Source organism: Lathyrus oleraceus, chromosome 7 (assembly GCF_024323335.1).
Source record: "Lathyrus oleraceus cultivar Zhongwan6 chromosome 7, CAAS_Psat_ZW6_1.0, whole genome shotgun sequence".
NCBI lineage: Eukaryota > Viridiplantae > Streptophyta > Magnoliopsida > Fabales > Fabaceae > Lathyrus > Lathyrus oleraceus.
This window is the reverse complement of record NC_066585.1, coordinates 173,112,285-173,133,796: the sequence shown is the minus strand read 5'-3', so window position 1 is coordinate 173,133,796 and position 21,512 is coordinate 173,112,285. Positions and strand designations below refer to the sequence as shown.

At 39.2% G+C, this 21,512-nt stretch overlaps 2 protein-coding genes across 2 annotated transcripts; one reads left to right on the top strand and one right to left on the bottom strand.

Moving 5' to 3' along the window:
- Positions 1-4,826: 4,826 nt before the first annotated feature.
- On the top strand, positions 4,827-6,969 carry LOC127102686 (uncharacterized). The gene is made up of 4 exons (XM_051040026.1): positions 4,827-5,316; positions 5,415-5,557; positions 5,628-5,878; positions 5,976-6,969. The coding sequence occupies exons 1-4, from the start codon at positions 4,827-4,829 to the stop codon at positions 6,967-6,969; spliced, it is 1,878 nt and encodes a 625-aa protein (XP_050895983.1).
- Positions 6,970-13,507: 6,538 nt separating this feature from the next.
- On the bottom strand, positions 13,508-14,119 carry LOC127102685 (uncharacterized). The gene has a single exon (XM_051040025.1). It carries the CDS (start codon positions 14,117-14,119, stop codon positions 13,508-13,510), a length of 612 nt encoding a protein of 203 aa, XP_050895982.1.
- Between the last annotated feature and the right edge of the window lie 7,393 nt (positions 14,120-21,512).

The following is a 21,512-nucleotide window of genomic DNA, read 5'->3' as shown; positions in this document are numbered from 1 at the left end:
TTAAGGGCGTTTGCACCCTTGTACTCACCATATGTACAGATTCTATATCAATAAAATTCCATCATTCCATCAAACACTTTATTATATGTTTTGTATGCAAAATAATTGGCTTGTCTTGATCACATAATGCTTTAAAATTTCCGGGAATAATAAAAAGCTACACTAAAGAGAAACACTTTGCAATACTGTTAAAACCCGATAAATCAGAAAGATGATCGGTGACTCAAAAAGGGTTTCACTTGACCACCTGTGACACTCAATTGGTTGGGATGCCATGTTGGTTCCAGCACTTCAGTGTTCCTTAACAGGCAAAGATTCCTTAATAGCAGTGTTGACCTCACGACATTTATTTTTTGATGACGAGTCGGAGTCCCCATCGCAATAAAGACTCACATCCCTACAAATGACAAATAAGCCAGCAAACATACATCATAAAAAATAAGCATACATCATGCACCATACTAGTGATAGAACTTCAATCACATGTTCAGGAAAATTTTGGGCACGTCGGTATTTAATCCCCTTCCACCTCGAATACCCGAAAAGCTCCCGCAATTTTGATATTCAGGTTCAAGAAGATTAAATAGGGGCAACTGTTGTACCCCAAATTTGTCCTTCCCTTTTCTCACCTACTAGTCCAATCACTTGATCAGGAGATCACTTGCATACATTCATAATTCACCCACATGCATCATTCCTCATGGATTCAGAAGGAACTTGGGCTTATAAAGCCAGGGCTTGTGTGGATATCAAAGCCCAAGGACCATGTCACCAGCATGAGGGATGTGAAACCCTAATTCCTCAAGACCTGATCTCCTGGAGTTTCCTAGGCCTTATCTTGGCCTTCAAAACCCTAATGCAGGTTCACATACTGGAAGGGTGATAGTTGGAACTTATGGCTTGATTCAAAAGACTTACTTGAGGGGTAAACCTCAAGGAAATCCTAATCTGGGAGATGGTGAATCAGACAAACTTGGTGTCCTAACTGTGCATATATGACCCATCAATCTTCACCTTTTATCAATATGTTTGGCCTAACCCTATTTTGGTCTTCTACGGGCATGGGTCTTGGCCTAAAGCCATGATATTGCTTATGTGATTGTTGATACACCTATGGTTTTGGTCATCCAAACCACCAGTCTTCTTGTGTCACAAGCCATTGCTAATCATGTCATTTGATTCATGGATGTCATATCAAACCCTAACCTATTGGTCTCATCTCAGGGCCTTGTTAACATATGTTGTCAGTCAAGTCATGTTCATTATCATAGTCAAGCATTCAAGTCATAAAAAAATTTGTTGTAAAACCAAGTTCAAATCATTTTTCAAGCCATTTCAATCCATTTCACATCATTCTAAACCATTATATATGATTCTATTCAAGAAAATACAAAGTTTTACATTCTTGACCAATTGTTGACTTTGGTCAATATGTTGACTTTTTGGTCAGCTTTGACCAAAGTCAACCCAAAACCCTAATGCCCTAAATTTTCACCCTAATCATCAATCCATTGTCCATTTACAAGAAAAACACCAAAAAATGAATTTTGACAAATTGTTGTCTTTGGTCAATGGTTGACTTTTTGGTCAACTTTGACCAAAGTCAACCCTGGATCCTTGGTCATCCCTAATCACTAAATGACTAGTCCTAACTCTCATTTTATCCTCCATGTCCATGTTATCTTTGGTTTAACCACTTGAACTTCATTTCTTCACTTTAATGCCAACATGATTGGTCATGCCTTGAACATTTAGAGATTTTGCTTCCATCCTGCTGCATTTGCCCTGCTATACCAACCTGCTGCAATGCCAAACCTGCACAGACCAAAGTCGTAACCAACATAAAAGCCAAGCCATGAAGTGTTGCTAACATGCCATTGTTTACCAGTAATTTCTGACGAATAACCGCTAGTCCTCCAATATTATGAATCTTGGTAACTTACAGGATCGACTAGATTGATCCTAGGACATGTGTCTCAAGAACTAATGTTATGGTGGTTTGATTCATGATTAAGTTTGTTTCTGGTTTATGAATGGTACAAAGTAAAGAGTGTTTCGATAAAAATTCTAAACGCACTCTAAATGGTAGTAAATGGGTAGAAAGGGCTTTTTCACAGACAACAAAAGTAATTGGCACAAGTGAACATAAATAACTTGAAGTAAAAGGGCTTTAAGTTTGAAAAGATGCTGGAAATAAAGGTCTGGCGAAATGTAAATTCAAAGGTAAAAGCAAATGACGAAATACTTTGAGGATAAAGGCAATTCGACAGAAGAAAAGACAGTAAAAGGTTTAATTTAAGTAACTTGCATTAAACAAATAACATGAAATGTAATCATGGTGTTCTTCATACATACACTTTCAGCAAAGACTCGTTTCTCTCGCTCTGGTACTTTGAGTATCTTTAGTGAATTTTGTATATTAGTTTGAACACACCAAATCTAAAAACTAAGACTCCTATTTATAACAATTCGACCCTAACGGTCTCTACACAGATGATTGCCACGTTCGACATTTTCAAACGCTGCGTGTCTCAGATGCTTCCATGCGTCTGTCTGACGAAACTACTTCGTTTGAATTTCAAATCCTTCCCGCTCGAAGCTTCGAATCTGCCAAACGCCGTTGTCGAAGAGAACTTGTGGAGATCCCAAAATCTTCTAAGTATTAAGCTTCGATAAAAGGTCTTTTCTCCCAAGAAAAGGATTTAATAAATAGCTTCGACAAAGCCATTTTTATATTGTTCTCCAAAACATAATATTTCAAAGAGCTTTAACCTAATGGTCGAAATCTCCAGCTAATAAATTGCCCCCAATAAATGTCTATTTCGAATCAAACGCAGAAATGGGCATTTCTTGTAATCACCAGATTTCGACCAGAGACCTTTCATAGTCCTAAAAGTCCATAACTGTCAGGTAATCATGACTTACTTTTTCAAAACGTCTCATCAAGACGTGCGCGCAGTTATTATCATCATGAATTTCAACTTCCAAGAAGAATGAACAGTAGTCCTTGCACCTTCTTCACAGAAAAGCCACCACGTGGCCCACTACCTTTGCAAGGTGTAACCAACCAATTCGTAGATTAATACTATAAAAGCCCATTGTCACTCTCTTTTCCCTTTTTTACAAAAATATTCATCTTCAACCTGAGTTTATCTCCAAACTTCTCTAAAACGTTTCTTCTTCTTCGAAACCCTAATCCTTCAAAACCTCCAAAAAACCCATAACAATGTCTTCTGATAAACAGCAAAAGAAATCAAAGAACATTAAAGGCGCTGGATCCTCAAAGAGTTCTGCTTCTCAAAACATTCCAACAAGCAAAATCAAAACTGTTGGGGATCGGGAGTACATTACTTCTCCAAAACTCATCAAAGAACATAAAGCAATATTTGCTTCCCAGGTAATGATTCCCTCTTTACTTTCTGGAAATACTTTAGGGTTTTTAAGGCCCATTAGTTCCTGAAGGTCATTTAGAGAAATGTGTAAAGTTTTTTACTTGTTATCACACTACAAAACCCATAGCCAACAAAACTTTTTCCTCCAGAAATGCTGAAGATTCAGTCCAAAGAGAGGCTTTCCAACTAGATTATATTACTGATAGCTTCATACCCTTTTATTCTTGTCCAACTCTAGACAAATCTTATTTAGCTTGGTTGACGAAAGTTGAGAAAAAGAAAGCTCCATTTTGGAAAGAATTGGGCATTTTTGACCTGATTCAGATGTCGAAACTAGGGTTTAGCTACTGCCAACCTTTACTACTATCCAGTTTGTATTTCTGGGATAGTACGTATAACACCTTTCATCTTCCATGTGGAATGATAACTCCTATGCTCTTTGACGTAGCTGCTATTTCTGGACTCCCTCCGACAGGAGAAACCTTCGACCCCTATCAAGGCTGTGAAAACTTAATTGACTTCAATGTCAAAAATGCTTCGTTCAGCACTTATATTAATTTATATCATGCTGATGAGGAAGAAGTTTCTGACGTAGAACATATAGCGTTCTTGGGTGTGTGGTTATCCAAGTTTTTCTTCTGTTGTAAATCTCTGCAAGTTGCAAAGAGATTTCTAACACTTGCCAATCAATTTCACGTTGGTCGAAAGGTGTGTTTAAGTGAGCTTCTATTGGCTAGTTTGTATGAAAGTCTAGGGTCTGCTAGTGCCAAGTTAAAGGAGTATAAAGCTGGTACAAACTTATTACTATCTGGGCCTTATTGTCTTCTTCAATTGTGGCTCAATGCCACCTTCGAATCATTTTTGCTAACACATGGAAATGTTGATGAAAATGCCCCAGAGATAGTAAATCGAAGCATTGAAGGTACCAGACTCCTTCAGTTGACTTTAGTTGATGATGTGGACAATCTGCAAACTTCCCTCACCAAGTATACCCCGATGTTCTCGAAGCGTCACCATTTCTCTCCTTCGATGGCTCCTTTTTCCAGTCGAACCCATGGTCCTTCCTGGTTCACTACTTCGCTCGAAGATGCTGTTAAGGATGCCAATACAGAGATCAAAGATATATGACGTGCGTTTCTTTTTCCAAGGTTGCTTGTTTCAAGGATCTTGCCAGTAAAGAGCCATGTTTGCTTGTTGGCTTACCAACCTAATTTTGTCTCTCGACAATTTGGGTTGTGTCAACTCATTCCTGTCTCTCTATTCAATCGAAAGTGTGAGATATGATGTGCAGGGACTGATTGGAGCGCTCGAGACATTGCAACCCACAAAGAATTCCATGCAAACTTTGTTGAATTCCAATTAATAGCATACCAACCGTCATTCTACTCCACCAATGGGTTCACCACTTGGTGGATAGATTTTTATTCCAAAAACATGTTTACTACTGCTGAAATCAAGGAACATCTAACGAAGGCCTTTTCATCTTTGCAGGAAAATGTTTACAAGGGTAAGCTTACACATTCTGAAAAAATCCAAGCATTCCAAAAGTACTTTGAAACTGTCTATAACCCAATGGAACTTGTTCAAACCGTCTGTTACGCGGCGCCAATTTTAAAAGAGAAATTTGAAAAACGAATTGCCAAAAAGAAATTTCCCAAAGCTGTAAAACCTGAATTTAAATATGATTTGGCTTTTGAGTGTGAACCACCCAAATTTCCAAATTTACCCAGTGCAGACTTTGCTTTGTCATTTTTTGCCCCTTACCCAGATTGGTTCACATGTGGGAACATTTTTAATGTACTGAAAAATGAACAACAAAGACCTGCTAAAAGAGTAGTTGCAACCAAAGATACCTTAGACAGTTTCAAAGGCTTTCTTCACTTTGACTTGGATGCATTGAGAATTACCTCTCCGACATGTGAAGGTGTGGAATGTTTGGATTTCTTGATCTTACAACTCCCTTTCGTCTTTTTCCAATCTTTTAAACATTGCATGTTTCGACTAACTCACATTCTTCTTTAGCTGTCGAAAGGAAGGTGGTGAAGAAAGAGAATCCTGTAGTGAAAGCCAGCTCGAATACTGCCTTTAAGCCAACTACCTCTTCAAGCCAGGGAGCTCCTTCTGCCAAGGATGTTGCTCCAGAAAAAACAAAGAAGAGTTCAAAGGTATTACATCAAATAACTTCTTTGTCTCTTTCATATTTTTTCTAACTTTTTATAATTTTCCTTCTTTCAGGGTAGTGGTAAACCTCCTTTAACGCCAAAGAAAAGAAAAGTCCCAACTGAAAGCATAATTATTGTCGAAGAGGATGAAGAAGAAACTCCTCCAACTCCACTTAAGAAGAAACAAAAAAAGAATAAGGCAACAGTTTCCCCTTGCCAAACAAACAAACAAACAACAAGGTGTCGAAATCAAAAATCTCCCTCCTCCTTCAAAGGAAACTCAATCTCAGCCCTCTGGTGGCGCAGTGCTAGAGCACATTGGGAGTAATGCTTCCAACCCAGAGGCTCAACAGGTGAACTTTTATCCTGAGTTTTTTATCTTTTGATAAATTTCTTTTTTATTCTAACACTTTGTTTTTAGGGAAAAACCTACTACTCCCCTCATATCTACTGCCAATCAGAGTGATCCTTCGAGCGGCATGAATCCATCTCCTCCTCCGATAATCAGCGGTGCTGTTCAAAACAAAGGATCTTCGACTGGAGCCCAAAATCTCGAAGCAGATAATTCCCAGAACGAACAAGAAACCTCTTCCCCTAGTGAAGATGGTAAAAAAGATTCGAAGCAAGCTGAAGAGAAGGATTCAGAAGAAAAAGAAGATTCTGAGGATACTCCCAGTAATTCTCCTCCAAGAGTTACGTTCCCTTTAGATTACACTGACGAAGATGATCAAGATTCTGATGAGATTGAGGGGTACTTTCAGCAAGATGAAGACATGAGTGAGGGAGAAGCTGATCCTGAAGGAAATCAGACTGGAACTGGTGATGTTTTTGTCAAAACAGTCCCAAATCCAACTAACGTTCGATCATCCACAATCCAGACTTCGCCTATATCACTTACTGAGGAGGAGAAAAATGCTTTGAAACAAAATGATCCCCTAAAGTATGTAAGATTGATGATGGCTCAAAGAGAATCTTCTTCAGAAAAAAGCATTTCTGGAACTTCGACCCACTCTGGTGCCAGTGCAAACGAAGCATCACATGACGAACTCCTTAAGCAGGTGAAGAAGGTTGTTTTTGATGTGGATCTCTTTGAAGAATTTAAGAAGGATGTGGGAGCAAGCTTTGGCATAAAGAAGCTGATAGGCAAGATCAACATCACTGCTTGCCCCACTGATATAGGTGAAGCCCTTATCGACATCCAGAACCTCATTGACCAAGTCTATGCTGAATACCGTAGGGAGGTGGATGCCAAAGCAAAGCTTCAATCAACTGAACAAGCTCAAGCTACTGAGTTTGATAATGCCCTTCGAACTTCAAAATCCTCTGAGGAGTTAGCTGCTTCCAAAAAATCAGCCCAAGCAGAATTCGACACTTATACTACTTCGATACGACTTTGGGAATCTCACATTGCATAACTGCAGAAGAAGATTTATGATGGCAAGGCGAAGCAGGCTGCTATTCAAGGCTTGGATAGTACTGAAGTTGACAATCTGGCGAAGCAGAGCGTAGATCATGTCGAAAAGGCTACTGCTATGAACGAAGATATTGCGCGCCTCAGAGGGGTTCAAGCTGTTGTTCAGTAAAAGATTGGCTTGGTGAAGATAAAGTATGACCGGATGAAGGCCACTATTCCTTTCTGATTTCCACTTGTATTTGTTCTATTCGACTCTTGCTTGTTTGTAATTTGATTAAGACAAAGCCATCTTGGCAAAATTTTGAGGTTTTACATATACTCACCATCTTGGCTATGATAGTTCTTTGCTTACTACGTTGTTATGATTTAATCTTCATGCACGAATGGTTTATACTTCTTTAAGTATTTCCCATTTACTTTTAGGATTCTTTGATCCTCTGCTAGTTCTTCTATTTCGTATGCATTATTTGAAAATGCTTTTAAAATTCGAAAAGGTCCTTCCCAATGTGGAGACCATTTTCCTAATGTTTTATTCTTTCGATCCATAGGTAATATAACTTTCCAAACTAAATCATTCATAGTGAAAGTTTTACCTTTGACCCTCTTATTGTATGCCCTTGCTACCCTCTCCTTCTGTCTTCTTAATACTTCTAATGCATGCAACCTTTCTTCGTCCAAATCAACCAGTTCATTCATCATCATTTCCCAATATAGGTCAGATGGAATTTCTCCTTGTCTTTGGATTCTTACTGAGTGCAAGTAGACTTCGACAGGTAATACTGCATCATGTCCAAATGTAAGTTGGAAAGGTGTAGTATTAGTAGCTTCTTTAGGGGAGGTTCGACAAGCCCAAAATGCTTGATCTAAAGTTTTGTGCCAATTTTTTGGCTTCCTCCCTACATGCTTTTTTATTAAACCAATTATTACTTTATTGGCTGCTTCGACTTGCCCATTGGCTTGAGCATAATAGGGTGTGGATGTTAATAATTTGAAACCCATTTCTTTTGCAAATTCTTGCATCTTTCGACCAGTAAAAACTGATCCTTGATCTGTTGTTATACTTTCTGGGATCCCAAATCTATATAATATTTGCCTTTGAATGAATTCAATAACAGTCTCTTGATCCATATTTACTAAAGGTACTGCTTCGACCCATTTAGTGAAATAGTCAATTCCTACAAGGATGTACTTTTGACCTTTGGATGAAGTAGGTCGAATTTCCCCAATTAGATCTAATGCCCAACCTCTGAAAGGCCAAGGCTTGATAATTGCATGAAGCTCACTTGCAGGAGCGTGTTGAATTCCTACATGTACTTGACATTCTTGGCAACCCTTAGCAAACTCTATACAATCTTTTAACATGGTAGGCCAATACATTCCATATCTGAAAAGCAACCATTTCATCTTATGGCGTGCCTGGTGTGCTCCACAGGCTCCACTATGTACACTAGATAATGCTAAGTATGCCTCGTTTTCTCCTAAACATTTTAATAGGATCCCTTCAGGGGTTTTCTTGAATAATTCATTCCCCATCAAAACATAAGATAAAGCCCTGTACTTGGCTTTTCTTTCTGTATCTATCGAAGGGTCCTTGAGATAATTAATAATCGGATTCCTCCAATTTGTATCCATTAAGGTATCAATGGCCAGTACTTCGAACTCTTCTTTGTTAGCATATCCTAACTGAGTGCTTTCCAAGTCTGTCGGAGACAATCTGGCAGCCATTGCTTTTCCTCTTACTTCGACAAGTTCCTCTAGCTTCTCTTTTGAAATTCTATACCCTGAAGCTATTTGTGCTAAGTCATTAGCTTCTTGGTTTTTTATTCTAGGAACATGTTTTATGTCTATATATTCAAAAAAAATTAGCAACCTATTTGCAATGACGCAGTACATAATCAAATTTTCTTTTATACATTTGTACTCTTTCGTTAGTTGCTTAATTACTAATTCTGAGTCTCCTTTAATTTCGACCCTAGTTATCCCCAATTCCAACAAAGCCTTAAGTTCTGCAATAAGGGCTTCATATTCTGCTTCGTTGTTAGAACAAAGGGGACCTTCGATTCTATATTTGAGTTTTGTTGGAATTCCATCAGGAGAAATTATCATGATCCCAACTCCACTTCCATCCTTATGAGTGGAACCGTCGAAGAATAATCTCCAAGGTTTTAACTTAATTTGAAGTTGAGGACTTTCGACCACTGCATGGTCTACAATAAAGTCTGATACTATTTGTCCCTTCATTGCTCTTAAAGGCATAAAGGCTAAAGAGTATTCAGTGAGGGCTAATGCCCATTTGCCAATTCGACTATGCATTATTGGCTTTGATAACATATACTTGATAACATCAATGTGTGAAGAGACGTATAAATCAATAGGTTTTATATAATACTTGAGTTTAGTACAAGAGAAATGCAGAAAAAGACACAATTTTTCTATTGAAGTGTATCTAGTTTCTGTATCATTCAAAACCCTACTAAGATAATAAATGGCTCTTTCGACGCCATCTTCATTCTCTTGTGCTAACATGCTACCTATAGTAGTGTCGGAAGCTGATATATACAATCTCATAGGCTTCTTTCCACATGGTGGTGACAAGATAGGAGGATTCATCAGATAATGCTTAATCTTGTCGAATGTCTTTTGATGTTCATTATTCCATTCGAACTTCCCTTGTTTCAGGCGTAGGAGGGGAGAGAAGGCTTTAGTTCGACCACTTAAGTTTGAGATGAATCTTCTCAGGAAGTTTATCTTTCCTAATAATGATTGCAAATCTTTCTTAGTTGATGGTGCTTTGGTCTCCATAATAGCCTTCTTCTTATTCTGATTGATTTCTATCCCCTTTTTATGGACCACAAAGCCCAAAAAATCTCCATCATGTACGAAGAATGCACATTTAAGAGGATTCATCTTTAAACCATGTTTTCTCATTCTTTCGAATGATTGGCTGAGATGGGTTAGATGATTTTCGTCTGATATAGATTTTATCACAATATCATCTATATAAACCTGCATAAATGTCTCTATATAATCATGAAATATAGAATTCATTGCTCGCTGGTATGTTGCCCCAGCATTTTTTAACCCAAAGGCTATAACTATCCACTCATAAGTGCCTATTGCCCCTGGACATCGAAAGGCTGTTTTGGAAACATCCTCTTTAGCAATGAAAATTTGGTTATAGCCAGAATATCCATCAAGCATGCTAAGATATTCATAGCCTGCAGCTGAGTCGACTAGCATCTCTGCCACAGGCATTGGATACTCATCTTTAGGAGTTGCTACATTTAGATCACGAAAATCTATACATACTCTTAAAGAGCCATTTTTCTTAATCACAGGAACTATGTTTGCAATCCATTCGACATACCTTGTGGTCCTAATGAAATTGCATTGAAGAAGTCTTTCGACCTCTTTTTTGATCTTTGAGAGGATCTCTCGGGCGAATCTCCTTGGAGTCTTCTTGATGGGCTTCTTGCCATCCTTGATAGGCAACTTCAATTTGACCAGTTCCCTCTTCAAACCAGGCATCTCGTCGTAGTCCCAAGCAAAACAATCTTTGTTTTCTCTTAGCAGTTCAATTACTCTTACTTTCAACTTGGGGTCCAGTTTAGTGTTGATGTAGGTGATTCTTTTTGTACTCCCATCTCCAAGATCAATTTCTTCAAGAGGATCTTGCGCTAACATCTTCGCACTCGACGTCACTGGATCTTTTTCGAATCCCAGAGGCTCTTCGTCATATATGGCATCTAACCTCTGGTCTGTTAATTCTATAGGTACCTGTTCGTCAGGGGGTTTTGGTTTAAAGTACTCCCCAGGTCCTGTATTATAAATTTCACCATATGTGGCTTTGTCAGCCATGTTAGTTATCTCGGCTTCGAGAGCCGCTTTTCTTTTGTTCTCAACCATGTAGGCCGAAATCTTTTCGAAAAAAGAAGACTCAGGCATAATCCAGGTCTTCATCCCATCTTGTTGGCCGTATTTCAGATGATTCCCCTTCTTCTGGGTCCCTCATAATTTCCCTATCCCACTGAAAGCCATTGGGGTGTAGAGTCAAGAAATACAAAACATTTTTATTTGGGGAGTAGCCGTCTTCAGCTGGGTGACATGGTCCTATATGAGCCAAGTTCCTGTCGAAGTTCTTTTTATCTACATGGTTCACTTCCGCCATGAAGTAACTTTGGTCAGCCTCAACATTTTCTACTACACCATCTTCTCTCCAGATGGATACCCTCTGATGCATGGTCGAAGGAACTACCCCTATTCCATGGATCCATTCCCTTCCTAGCAGCAAGCTGTAATTCTCCTTCGTAGGTATCACCATGAACATTGTTGGTCTTGTGATTGATCCAACAGTTAGATCTACTTGTATGACACCCAGAGTCTGTCCTATGTTACCCTCATAGTTCGACAATACCATGTTGTGAGGTTTAACATCAGTGTCGAACATACCTACCTTTTTCAACATGAACTGAGGCATCAGATTGACTGCTGCTCCTCCGTCCACCAAAACTTTGTTCACCCCCACATGTTCAACTTTATCTCTAATGTATAGGGGCTTGAGATGGTTCTGCATCCCTTGGTGAGGCCTTTCAAAAAGAGCATTCTGCTCTTCGACAGCGCTGTTGTTGAGAACATAGTAACATACAGGTTTATGCTTCTCCATCTCCACTGCATCTGCTTCCTCATTGTCTTCAATCTCCGTCTCCTGATTATATTCGTATGGCAGAACTGATACCATATTGCAATTCATATTAACAGATGACACTCTGTCGGACTCAAAGTCGTCAGTGAGCATTTCTTCCTCTCTTATTTGTTCCTCCTGAACTTTCTGATTTTTTTTCATCTGGAAATAACTTCCTTCCTACAGGTGGTTTGGTCAAATTTGTGACATTTGGGGGAACCTTAATGTTGCTGGACTCTCCAATCTCCCTTGAAGTCATCTCTCTTTCAGCCTTCCTCAACCTCTGATGTCTTCTCCACTGGGACCTTGACATGGAATCTTTCCTTTGTAGTTCTCCAGTCTGATAGCCTCTCTCTTAGATGCCTGGAACTGTTTTATATAAGCCCAAGAGGTTCTTCCTCCATCCTCAAAACTTTTCCACTTTCCCCTCTTCGACCCCGCCTGAGTCCATTTGTCCTCAGGGACTTCTGCCGGAAGTTTAAACATAACTCTTTTCGCCCTTGGGTGAGGGTTGTCTGGCCTCCTAGGAACTCCCCTCTTGTCGAATACGTACATATTCGGGTTACCTCCATGTCCATCCCAACCTTGGTTAGATGGAATTCTCTCGAATGCTTCAGCCAATTCCCTGTTGTAAACTGCCCCACATCTGGGACACATCAAGCATTTTGTTTCGTACTTGTAGCAATGTACAATAAAACCAAGAAGGCTTTCTCCAGGCTTGGGATAAACCTTCAGTAGTTGGCTTTCCTTTCTCCATTTTCTCTCAGTCTTAGTTCGTTGCCATCTTTCATAATCCTCAACCACCCTTCGACACATCCTGATGCTACACCTTGGGCACAACAACATGTCAGAATTTGTTTTGTGACACCTCCAAAGGTATTCACGTAGACTCTCATTGGCTTTGGGATAGCCAAACTGCATTCCCTCTTTCTCCATCTTCAGACACCTCTCCACTTCCTCCATCTCTGGGGGGGGGGGGGGGGGAGGGGGGGGGGGGGGGTTGGTTCAGATCCACCATGTTGACACCTAGATGGGCGCCCTCAGCGATTGAAATTTCCTCAAATTTCTTCCTTAGGCCCTCAGTAGCCTCAGTTGCCTTCCCATTAAGACCTTCAGTGGCCTTTGGTTCGACATTAGCAACCTGTTCACCTTCGACAGAAATTCCAAAGGGAACATCATTATTTAGGCCATCAGTAGCCTGCTTTCCATCTAGCGCATAGCCTTCAGTCCCTGTTTCCTTCATAACCTCCACTTCCCCTATGTCAATCATGTTGATTTCGACAGGTTCAACATAATTTGTGTCAGCAATGTTGAGGGGGTCAGCGTCAACCTTCATCTGGTTTTTTCCCTTGTCAGCGAACTTGAGGCAGCCATCCTTAATTGCATTCTGAATAAGATCCCTGAAAAGAAAGCACTGTCAGGTTTTATGGCCTAAAAAATTGTGATATTTACAGAAGCCTCTTTTCTTCCGTTGTTCTAACGGAGGAATTTTGGTATTAGGAGGCACTATCATTTGGCCATCTTTTACTAATAAATCGAAGATTTCATCACATTTGGTCACATCAAATGTGTAAGTCTTTTTAGGAAATCTATCATTCATTTCAGTTTCGACAGGGTTCCTGCCATTCGAAGGTGTAAGTAATTTACAAGCATAAGGTGGTGCTTCTTTTAATTCAGCCAAATCTACTTCGAATTCCTCGAGACCATAAGGGTCATTAGAGATTTCAGACTCCCCATCTTCGAATTTGACATAAGCAACCCTTTCTTTTTTATAATTCTTATTCGCTCTGGCCTTTTCAGCTTTTAAACGTTTGACCTGTCGAACCTTGTCTGCTAATTGGGCCATATCTCTTAGATACTAGGTATCTAACTTTTTCCTAATGGAGTAGTCTAAACCTCCAGCAGCCATTTCGACCAATTCATGTTCAGGCACTACTGTAAAGCATCTAGATTTCAACAAACGGAACCTATTCAGATAATCATCTATAGGTTCAATGAATTTTCTTTTGATACTGGCTAATTCCTTAAGACTTATCTTAGTTTGGCCCATGTAGAATTGTTCATGAAACAATCTCTCCAAATGAGGCCAAGTATCTATGGAATTTGGTGGCAAAGTTGTAAACCACGTGAAGGCATTCTTCGTCAGAGAACTGGGGAAATATTTCATTCTTAGGTTCTCACTGTTCGCCAAATCCCCTGCCTCAGTCATGTATCTGGCTATATGTTCTATAGTGGATTCACTAGTGTCTCCTGAGAATTTGGTGAACTTAGGGATTTTACAACCCCTTGGTAATTCAATTTGTAGGACGTATCTTGATAAAGGAGAGGTATAATTTGGCCGTCGAAGTCCTGTATTCAGGCCATTCTGGGCCATGATTCTATCTATCATAGTAGTTAGGTTATTTTCCATCATGTTTTCTTGCCTAACCCTATGAATTACTTCGTCTGCATCTTGGTTTCTATTAACCATCATTATTCTCCTAGGTTGTTCTTCAGGGACTTCCTATCGGACTGGCTTTTGTTCTAATCTTGCCCCCATGACCCTTTCGTCAGGCGCTTGTCTTGGTGGTCGAACCTGATTTATAGTTGGTTCTTCTTCCTGGATTATAACTTGGTTTGGTCTGCGTCAAATAGAGGACTGAGGGGCGCCTAGGAAATCTGCTATGCATCCCATCTGCGCTGACAGTTGTTGGTATGTTTGGGCATTATCATTGTTAGTCCTATTTACATTCTGTATTAGGGGAGAAAAAATGGTATTCATTTCTCTAGCAAGAACTCCTACCATATCATGGTTACTAGCATCCATTTGTTGTCTAAAGGCTGCCTGGTTATTTGTTGTAAGGGTAGGTAATAGGGTGGATACTCATTGTGATTGGGTATTTCGACCTACATGGTTCATGCTAGAACCAGAATTTTGAATTGGCAAAATAACCGTATTATGGGGTTGAGTATATATGAAATTATTATTTTGAAGTTCTGCCATGGCAGTAGATGGCATTCCATATGGGTATTCTCTCAAAGGCCTAAAATTCTCAAATCCTGGTGGCCTAGGGGTTGAATTTGCAGAAATGTATGCTACGCTTGACATAATAGGCATTGTTGTCGAATTGTTTAAGGTCATGGATCCAGATGTTGGTATGGCCTGTGTACTAGGGATCTCAGTGGATGCATCAATCGAACTTGCTCCGATTGTGCCTGTTCCTTGGGGAGGAAATTGTTCCCCTTGACTGGTTGTATTAACCATCTTTTTTATGTTCTTTCTTTTGGTTATAGGTTGCGAATTGTTGGCTATCTTACCACTTCTAAGGTTCATGCGACACTATGATTTTTTTTATCTCAAAAGAATAACAACAATTTTATTTTGTAAAAGTAAAGAAAACTATTATAATTAACAATTCTTTTGACACCGTCCCACTTGGCGTGCCAATTTGTTCACCAGTAATTTCTGACAAACAACCGCTAGTCCTCTAATATTATGAATATTGGTAACTTACAGGATCGACTAGATTGATCCTAGGACATGTGTCTCAAGAACTAATGTTATGGTGGTTTGATTCATGATTAAGTTTGTTTCTGGTTTATGAATGGTACAAAGTAAAGAGTGTTTCGATAACAATTCTAAACGCACTCTAAATGGTAGTAATTGGGTAAAAAGGGCTTTTTCACAAACAACAAAAGTAATTGGCACAAGTGAAGATAAATAACTTGAAGTAAAAGGGCTTTAAGTTTGAAAAGATGCTGGAAATAAAGGTCTGGAGAAATGTAAATTCAAAGGTAAAAGAAAATGACGAAATACTTTGAGGATAAAGGCAATTCGACAGAAGAAAAGACAGTAAAGGCTTTAATTTAAGTAACTTGCATTAAACAAATAACATGAAATGTAATCATGGTGTTCTTCATACATACATTTTCAACAAATACTCATTTCTCTCGCTCCGGTACTTTGAGTATTTTTAGTGAATTTTGTATATTAGTTTGAACACACCAAATCTAAAAACTAAGACTCCTATTTATAACAATTCGACCTTAACGGTATCTACACAGATGATTGCCACGTTCGACATTTTCAAACGCTGCGTGTCTCAGATGCTTCCACGCGTATGTCTGATGAAACTACTTCGTTTGAATTTCAAATCCTTCCCGCTCGAAGCTTCGAATCTGCCAAACACCATTGTCGAAGAGAACTTGTGGAGATCCTAAAATATTTTAAGTATTAAGCTTCGATAAAAGGTCCTTTCTCCCAAGAAAAGGATTTAATAAATAGCTTCGACAAGGCCATTTTTATATTGTTCTCCAAAACATAATATTTCAAAGAGCTTTAACCTAATGGTCGAAATCTCCAGCTAACAGCCATGAACTAGAGCCATGAGTTTGTTGTTAATATTCAAGCCAAAACCTGATGTGAGCATGAACCAACAGGACCTAATGCAAAGACATAACCATGAAGCATGCCAAGCAATAGGTTGAACCATCTATGCATTACACACGATGCAAACCAAAACCATTGCCACAAACAAGATACCACAACCACAGGATCATATGCTGCATTTACAATGGTTATTTGGACAAGACAGTTCACTTGAACTTGGCATTGAATTCACTTTGGCAAGCGTTCTACAACTGTGGTCTTACACCAGCCAACAACGTGTACACTATCCCACCAGAGATGTCCAACAGAAGGGTTATGACCACTTTGCTTTTGCCATTTCTCACTTGAAGACAATGGTGAGCCTGTTGTAGTATTCATGACTCCAAGCATAAGGATGGACTTGCAAACAGCATCATGGATTGGGTAGGAATGACCACATGCTAAATCAATTCCAGTTGAGACCATGCAAACCCTGGATAATTTCCAGCTTGACTTGGCCTTACCTGCATCACATGAGAAGAATCAAACTAGTTGTGCATAATATTCATTGATACAACAAAACCATCTTAAGGAATCAACAAGTAACACACATTGACCATGTAACCAGACCAATCCAATACATTGGTTCAATCTTGCCAGCAAAACCATTGCAAGGTGCAGCACGAACCAAGGTTATGCCTTCTGCAGCATCACCAGCAACCATGTCCTACAACATCCCCAGGCCATAATGTAGTCAACACACCTAACATTGCAAGCATTCTACACTAACTTGCATCAGCCTGTACAACATAGTTACAACAACAACCTGCAGACCACAACATACATACACCAATCCATCATAAACCCTGCCAAAAATCATTGGTTCACACACTAAACAACCATATTCTGCAACAAGGTAAAACTGATGTCAAGTTGTTACCAAACCTGTCAAGCCAAAAACCCAATACAACTGAATCAATTTGGCTGCAGCAGATGTAAGCAAATGGCCTACAGAGAATTTCATACCAATCCATTACTTTGCTGCAACATGAATCTAGCCTCAACACTTGCAATGCAGAAGGACTTCAGCACCAATTGTATGGCCATTGGAAAGTTTCCTGATTCATCACCATCCAACCTGACCACAAAAATCACCAAAGCAGCATCAAAATGGATTACTAGCATCTAAACATGGTTATGGGCAAGAAAATCATGGCTTTATGAACAACCCTGTTACATCCCACACATATCTGCAGCAAAGCATGTATACTGCATCCAGCCATGTTGTGATAGCTTCATAAAGGAAAAAACAATGGCAATTCAACCAACACCATATGACAGAAATTATGGAAGACATCCACCATGTGCTTACCTCATGTTGCAACCTATAAACATGACTTAGATGCATATCATAAACTCATCACCATGCAGAATTAATGATAAGCACAATAGGAAAAGCAAATAACATTAAAATATAAGAATTTCCTACAGTTCATTAACCAAGCTAGCTAAGGGAAAGACCTGTTCGACCAGTCATCAATCAAGCATTGGAGTTCATGTCCATTTAAGTAATGCCCTGCACAGCCAGTCAAAGGTTTTCTTCGCTCATTAACCAACTAACACAATCAATCATAACTAATTGAGTCATGTATAACTAACTGAGTTTGTTATCTACTAAGTGAGTCATCCTTAACTAACTCCTAACCACACTTAACTAATTCCTAACCTCACTCCAAAGCTAACAAGTTCCAAGCCTAGCCTCTATTTAAGAAACTCATCACTCACATTTCCAACCCCTGGAATTTTTGCTTGAACTTGCACTCTCTCTCCCTTGCAATCGCTTCCCTTACCCTCACCAGACCTCTATTTTCTCTCTCAAAGAAGCCATTGAAGCTTGACCTTGAAGCTTCAATTTCGCTTGAGCTAAGCCACTACCTCCTTTTTTCATTGTTCTGGTTGAGAAGAAGAAGAAAGAGACGAAAGAAGAAGGAGAAGAAAGATTTAAGCTCAGGGAACTTACCGGTGAATTTTCCGATCATCTTCTCCGGTATGTCATTTTCCATTCAGTGATATTTTCTTGCTTTGAGCTCATCAAGATGTAGTACTTAGGGTAAGGAGTAGAAGCCCCATAGTGTTAGGGATTGATCGGCACCGAGCACCATTTAATTTAGCTTATAGATAGTTAGGGTTCCTCCATTTAGTTGTTCGATTCGACCAATACAGAGACTGTTTCACGATTTCATCCCCATATTCATGCTTAGCGTGTCATTGTGCTTTTATTGATGGTGGTAGTTAGTCTATAAGCCAACACCGGCGTCGGCGACGGCCGCTGGTGCGGTGAGTCACAGCGAGTGAATGGTGAGATTGAGAGAGAATGAGCGTGCAAGTTTTCATTCAAACCTGTTGACCTGTACAAGTCAACAGGGAGGTGTAGTTGGGCCTGAACCATTGAGGCCCATGATACTTTACTCACTATACCTCATTTTCACTAGTGCACCCCCCAAAGGTTTAAAAGAGAAGGTGGAATTGGGCTTCGGCAGGCCCGTTGGTGATTTTGCTAGTTCACCACGTTCCTGCCAATACACCCCCTCGTTTGGAACCTTTAGATTTAGCGTTGGGCTCAAGTGGCCCATGTCCAATTTCGTTGCGTGCACCCCCTAGTTTTGGATTTTGCTGGCTGTACAAAAACAACAGTGGGCTCACTTTACAGCCCATTAACCATGATTCAACTCACACTCCCCATTTGACATTTACACATCCTTTTCCAATTTTATTTGCTTTCTTTATTTTCTTTCGTTTTACATTTTAACTAGGTTAATTAGTTTAATTAGGATAATTGTTAGATTTAGAATTTAAATCTTGATCATTAGGACATTAGAATTTAACTAGAATTTCCCTTAGAATTTAATTAGGACTTTTCATTAGAATTTTAATTAGATTTTAGATTCTAATTAGAAATGATTTAGCTTTTGATTAAATTTAGAATTACACCATTTTACCATTAGGTTAGGATTAACATTAGAATTTAATCAACCTTAGACCATAAAATTTGACATATTTTTGCAATTGACCATTTTGCCCTTATGGGCTTATTTTGGCATTTTTGTGTTAGAATGGTATGTTCCCTTTAGGATTAGAATATGATCAATTCCTCACAATTTTAGGACTTAACATAGAATTTTAATCAATATTTTGACTAATATGTACATGTTCCCTTAGGACTTCGAGCTTAGAATTTTTAATCAAATTTCTAATGCATGATCCCTTAGGATAGTTTCTAACAATTACTAACTTTGATTAGACCCTAACCTAGTTCCCTAAAAACCAAAACAAAACCCATGATTAAATTGATCAAAATCAATTTTGATCAATTAAATCCTTTGAACTTGTATAATCTCACAGTCTGAATTGAGTGACCAAAAGACCCTTGGTCACTTAATAAGACTTTTCTTCTAAGCTGTGGAGCTCAAGGCCTCAAGACAAGATCTTCAACCAAGTCATCCTCAGTCATATCAAGCAGCAGATTATTCAAGCACATCAAAGGTGGCATCTTCAACACTTGTCAAATCAAAGTTAGAATGGTGTGACACGAGCCTTAAGCAATAGAGAAGGAGTGGGACTGGAGTATTCCTACCCCCATTCTGAGTATCTTTGGGTATGGGATGTATGACCCAGCGCTCATCGTATTCACCTCTATTCATAGACTTTAGCACAATTCCAATCACAAGATTGACAAGTCTCTCACTACAGAGCAAAAAACAACAAAAGCAAGGACAACAATCAACAACTTATCAATCATGAATCAAGTTGTACGATACGAGCCTTAAGTAATGGAGAAGGAGTGGAACTGAATTATTCCTACCCTCATTATGAGTATCTTTGGGTATGGGACGTATGACCCAGCGCTCATCGTATTCACCTCCATTCATAGACTTTAGTACAATTTGAATCGAACCATTGATAAGGTCTTCATCATCTTCCATGCAAGAAACAACTACAAAGACTCTTCTCCTTCCACATGAGAGTTAGTGTGATTCTCATCCAATAACTATCAAGTCTATCCATTCTTATTTTTATTCAATTCTTAATCATTCCATTCTAATCATTTCAATCTCAATCATCCATTTCTTCTTGCCTCCAATCAATCTTGTTTTCATCCCTAGTGGGCTGAACTACGAAAGCTCTGATTTCCTTATTGCACTATAAGGGTACGTAGGCAGGAGAAACCAGTTTCTTCGCGAGCTACCTTATTTATAATCCATCCTTCATTTCAATCAATTCTACTTCTTTTTCCTTATCAATCATCTTGTTTTCTACCCTAGTGGGCTGAACTACGAAAGCTCTGATTTCCTTATTGCACTATAAGGGTACGTAGGCAGGAGAACCCAGTTTCTTTGTGAGCTATCTCATTTATCAATTTATCTTCTCTATCCCATGGATCACTCTCCATTCACTCAAACAATACCATCTTTTTGAGATCAATCATACTTCTCATTGGACTCCTTCTCCATCCTTTTAGGACGTCCTGATGACAATTCATCTCTTCAATCAAGAGTTGTTTGGCCCGTATCCCAAACATTTAATTCATTCTTTTTCGGCTAACACGCCACTTTTCTGTTCGATTTAGAGCCTATCCCTCTCTCGGATCCAAGATACTATCCTGAGTTAATCTCGAATTGCGAATTCCCTAGCAAGCGATACATTACTCCTTGCATTCCAGTACTACAAATCTCTCTCTTTCTATTCTCGTAGTTCCGAACTACGATTGCTCTGACTTTTTCATTGCACGATGAGAATACGTAGGCACGAGGATACGAATCCTTGGCGAGCATACTTCTAATTATTCCCCCTTCGCCTTAGGGCATCATTCATATCTTTCATAATCCATTACCTACCTTCGATCATAAATCGTTTACCTAGTGGTATACTGTCTCTTTGACATCGAGATACACTTTCTTTAGGATTCCATACATACCCTTTTAGGACGCCTAACGAATAGTTCGTATTTCATACCTAGAGTTGTTTGGCCCATATCCCAAACATTTAATTCCTTCTTTTTTGGCTAACACCCTGTCGCGGTCAGAGTTGTTTCCCTCTATGGTAGAAATCCCATTTCTCTTATGGATTCCAACATACTTTCACCTTTCGATTTCAAACAATATTTCTTCAATCACTTATCACCATCCAATTTTGTGACTTCGGTCACTTCATTCCGTTCACTTCATGATACACTCATGATCTACCTTCCTTCACTCCACGTGATATACCTTTATTATTGAGCCTAATACACTATACCTTTGTGCTCCATCTTGTACCTTTGTGAACCAAGAGTTGTTTGGCCCTTACCCCCAAACACCTAATTCCTCTCTTTTTCAGTTGTCCCAGTACAGTGATATAAGTGCTATACGCCCTCACTTGTCAGTTCATACCTGTTTACTCTTGGGTTCACGTTCTCACCCTTGTTGGAGTTCAAACAACATTATCCTTTGGTTCAGACCATACTTCTGATCACATT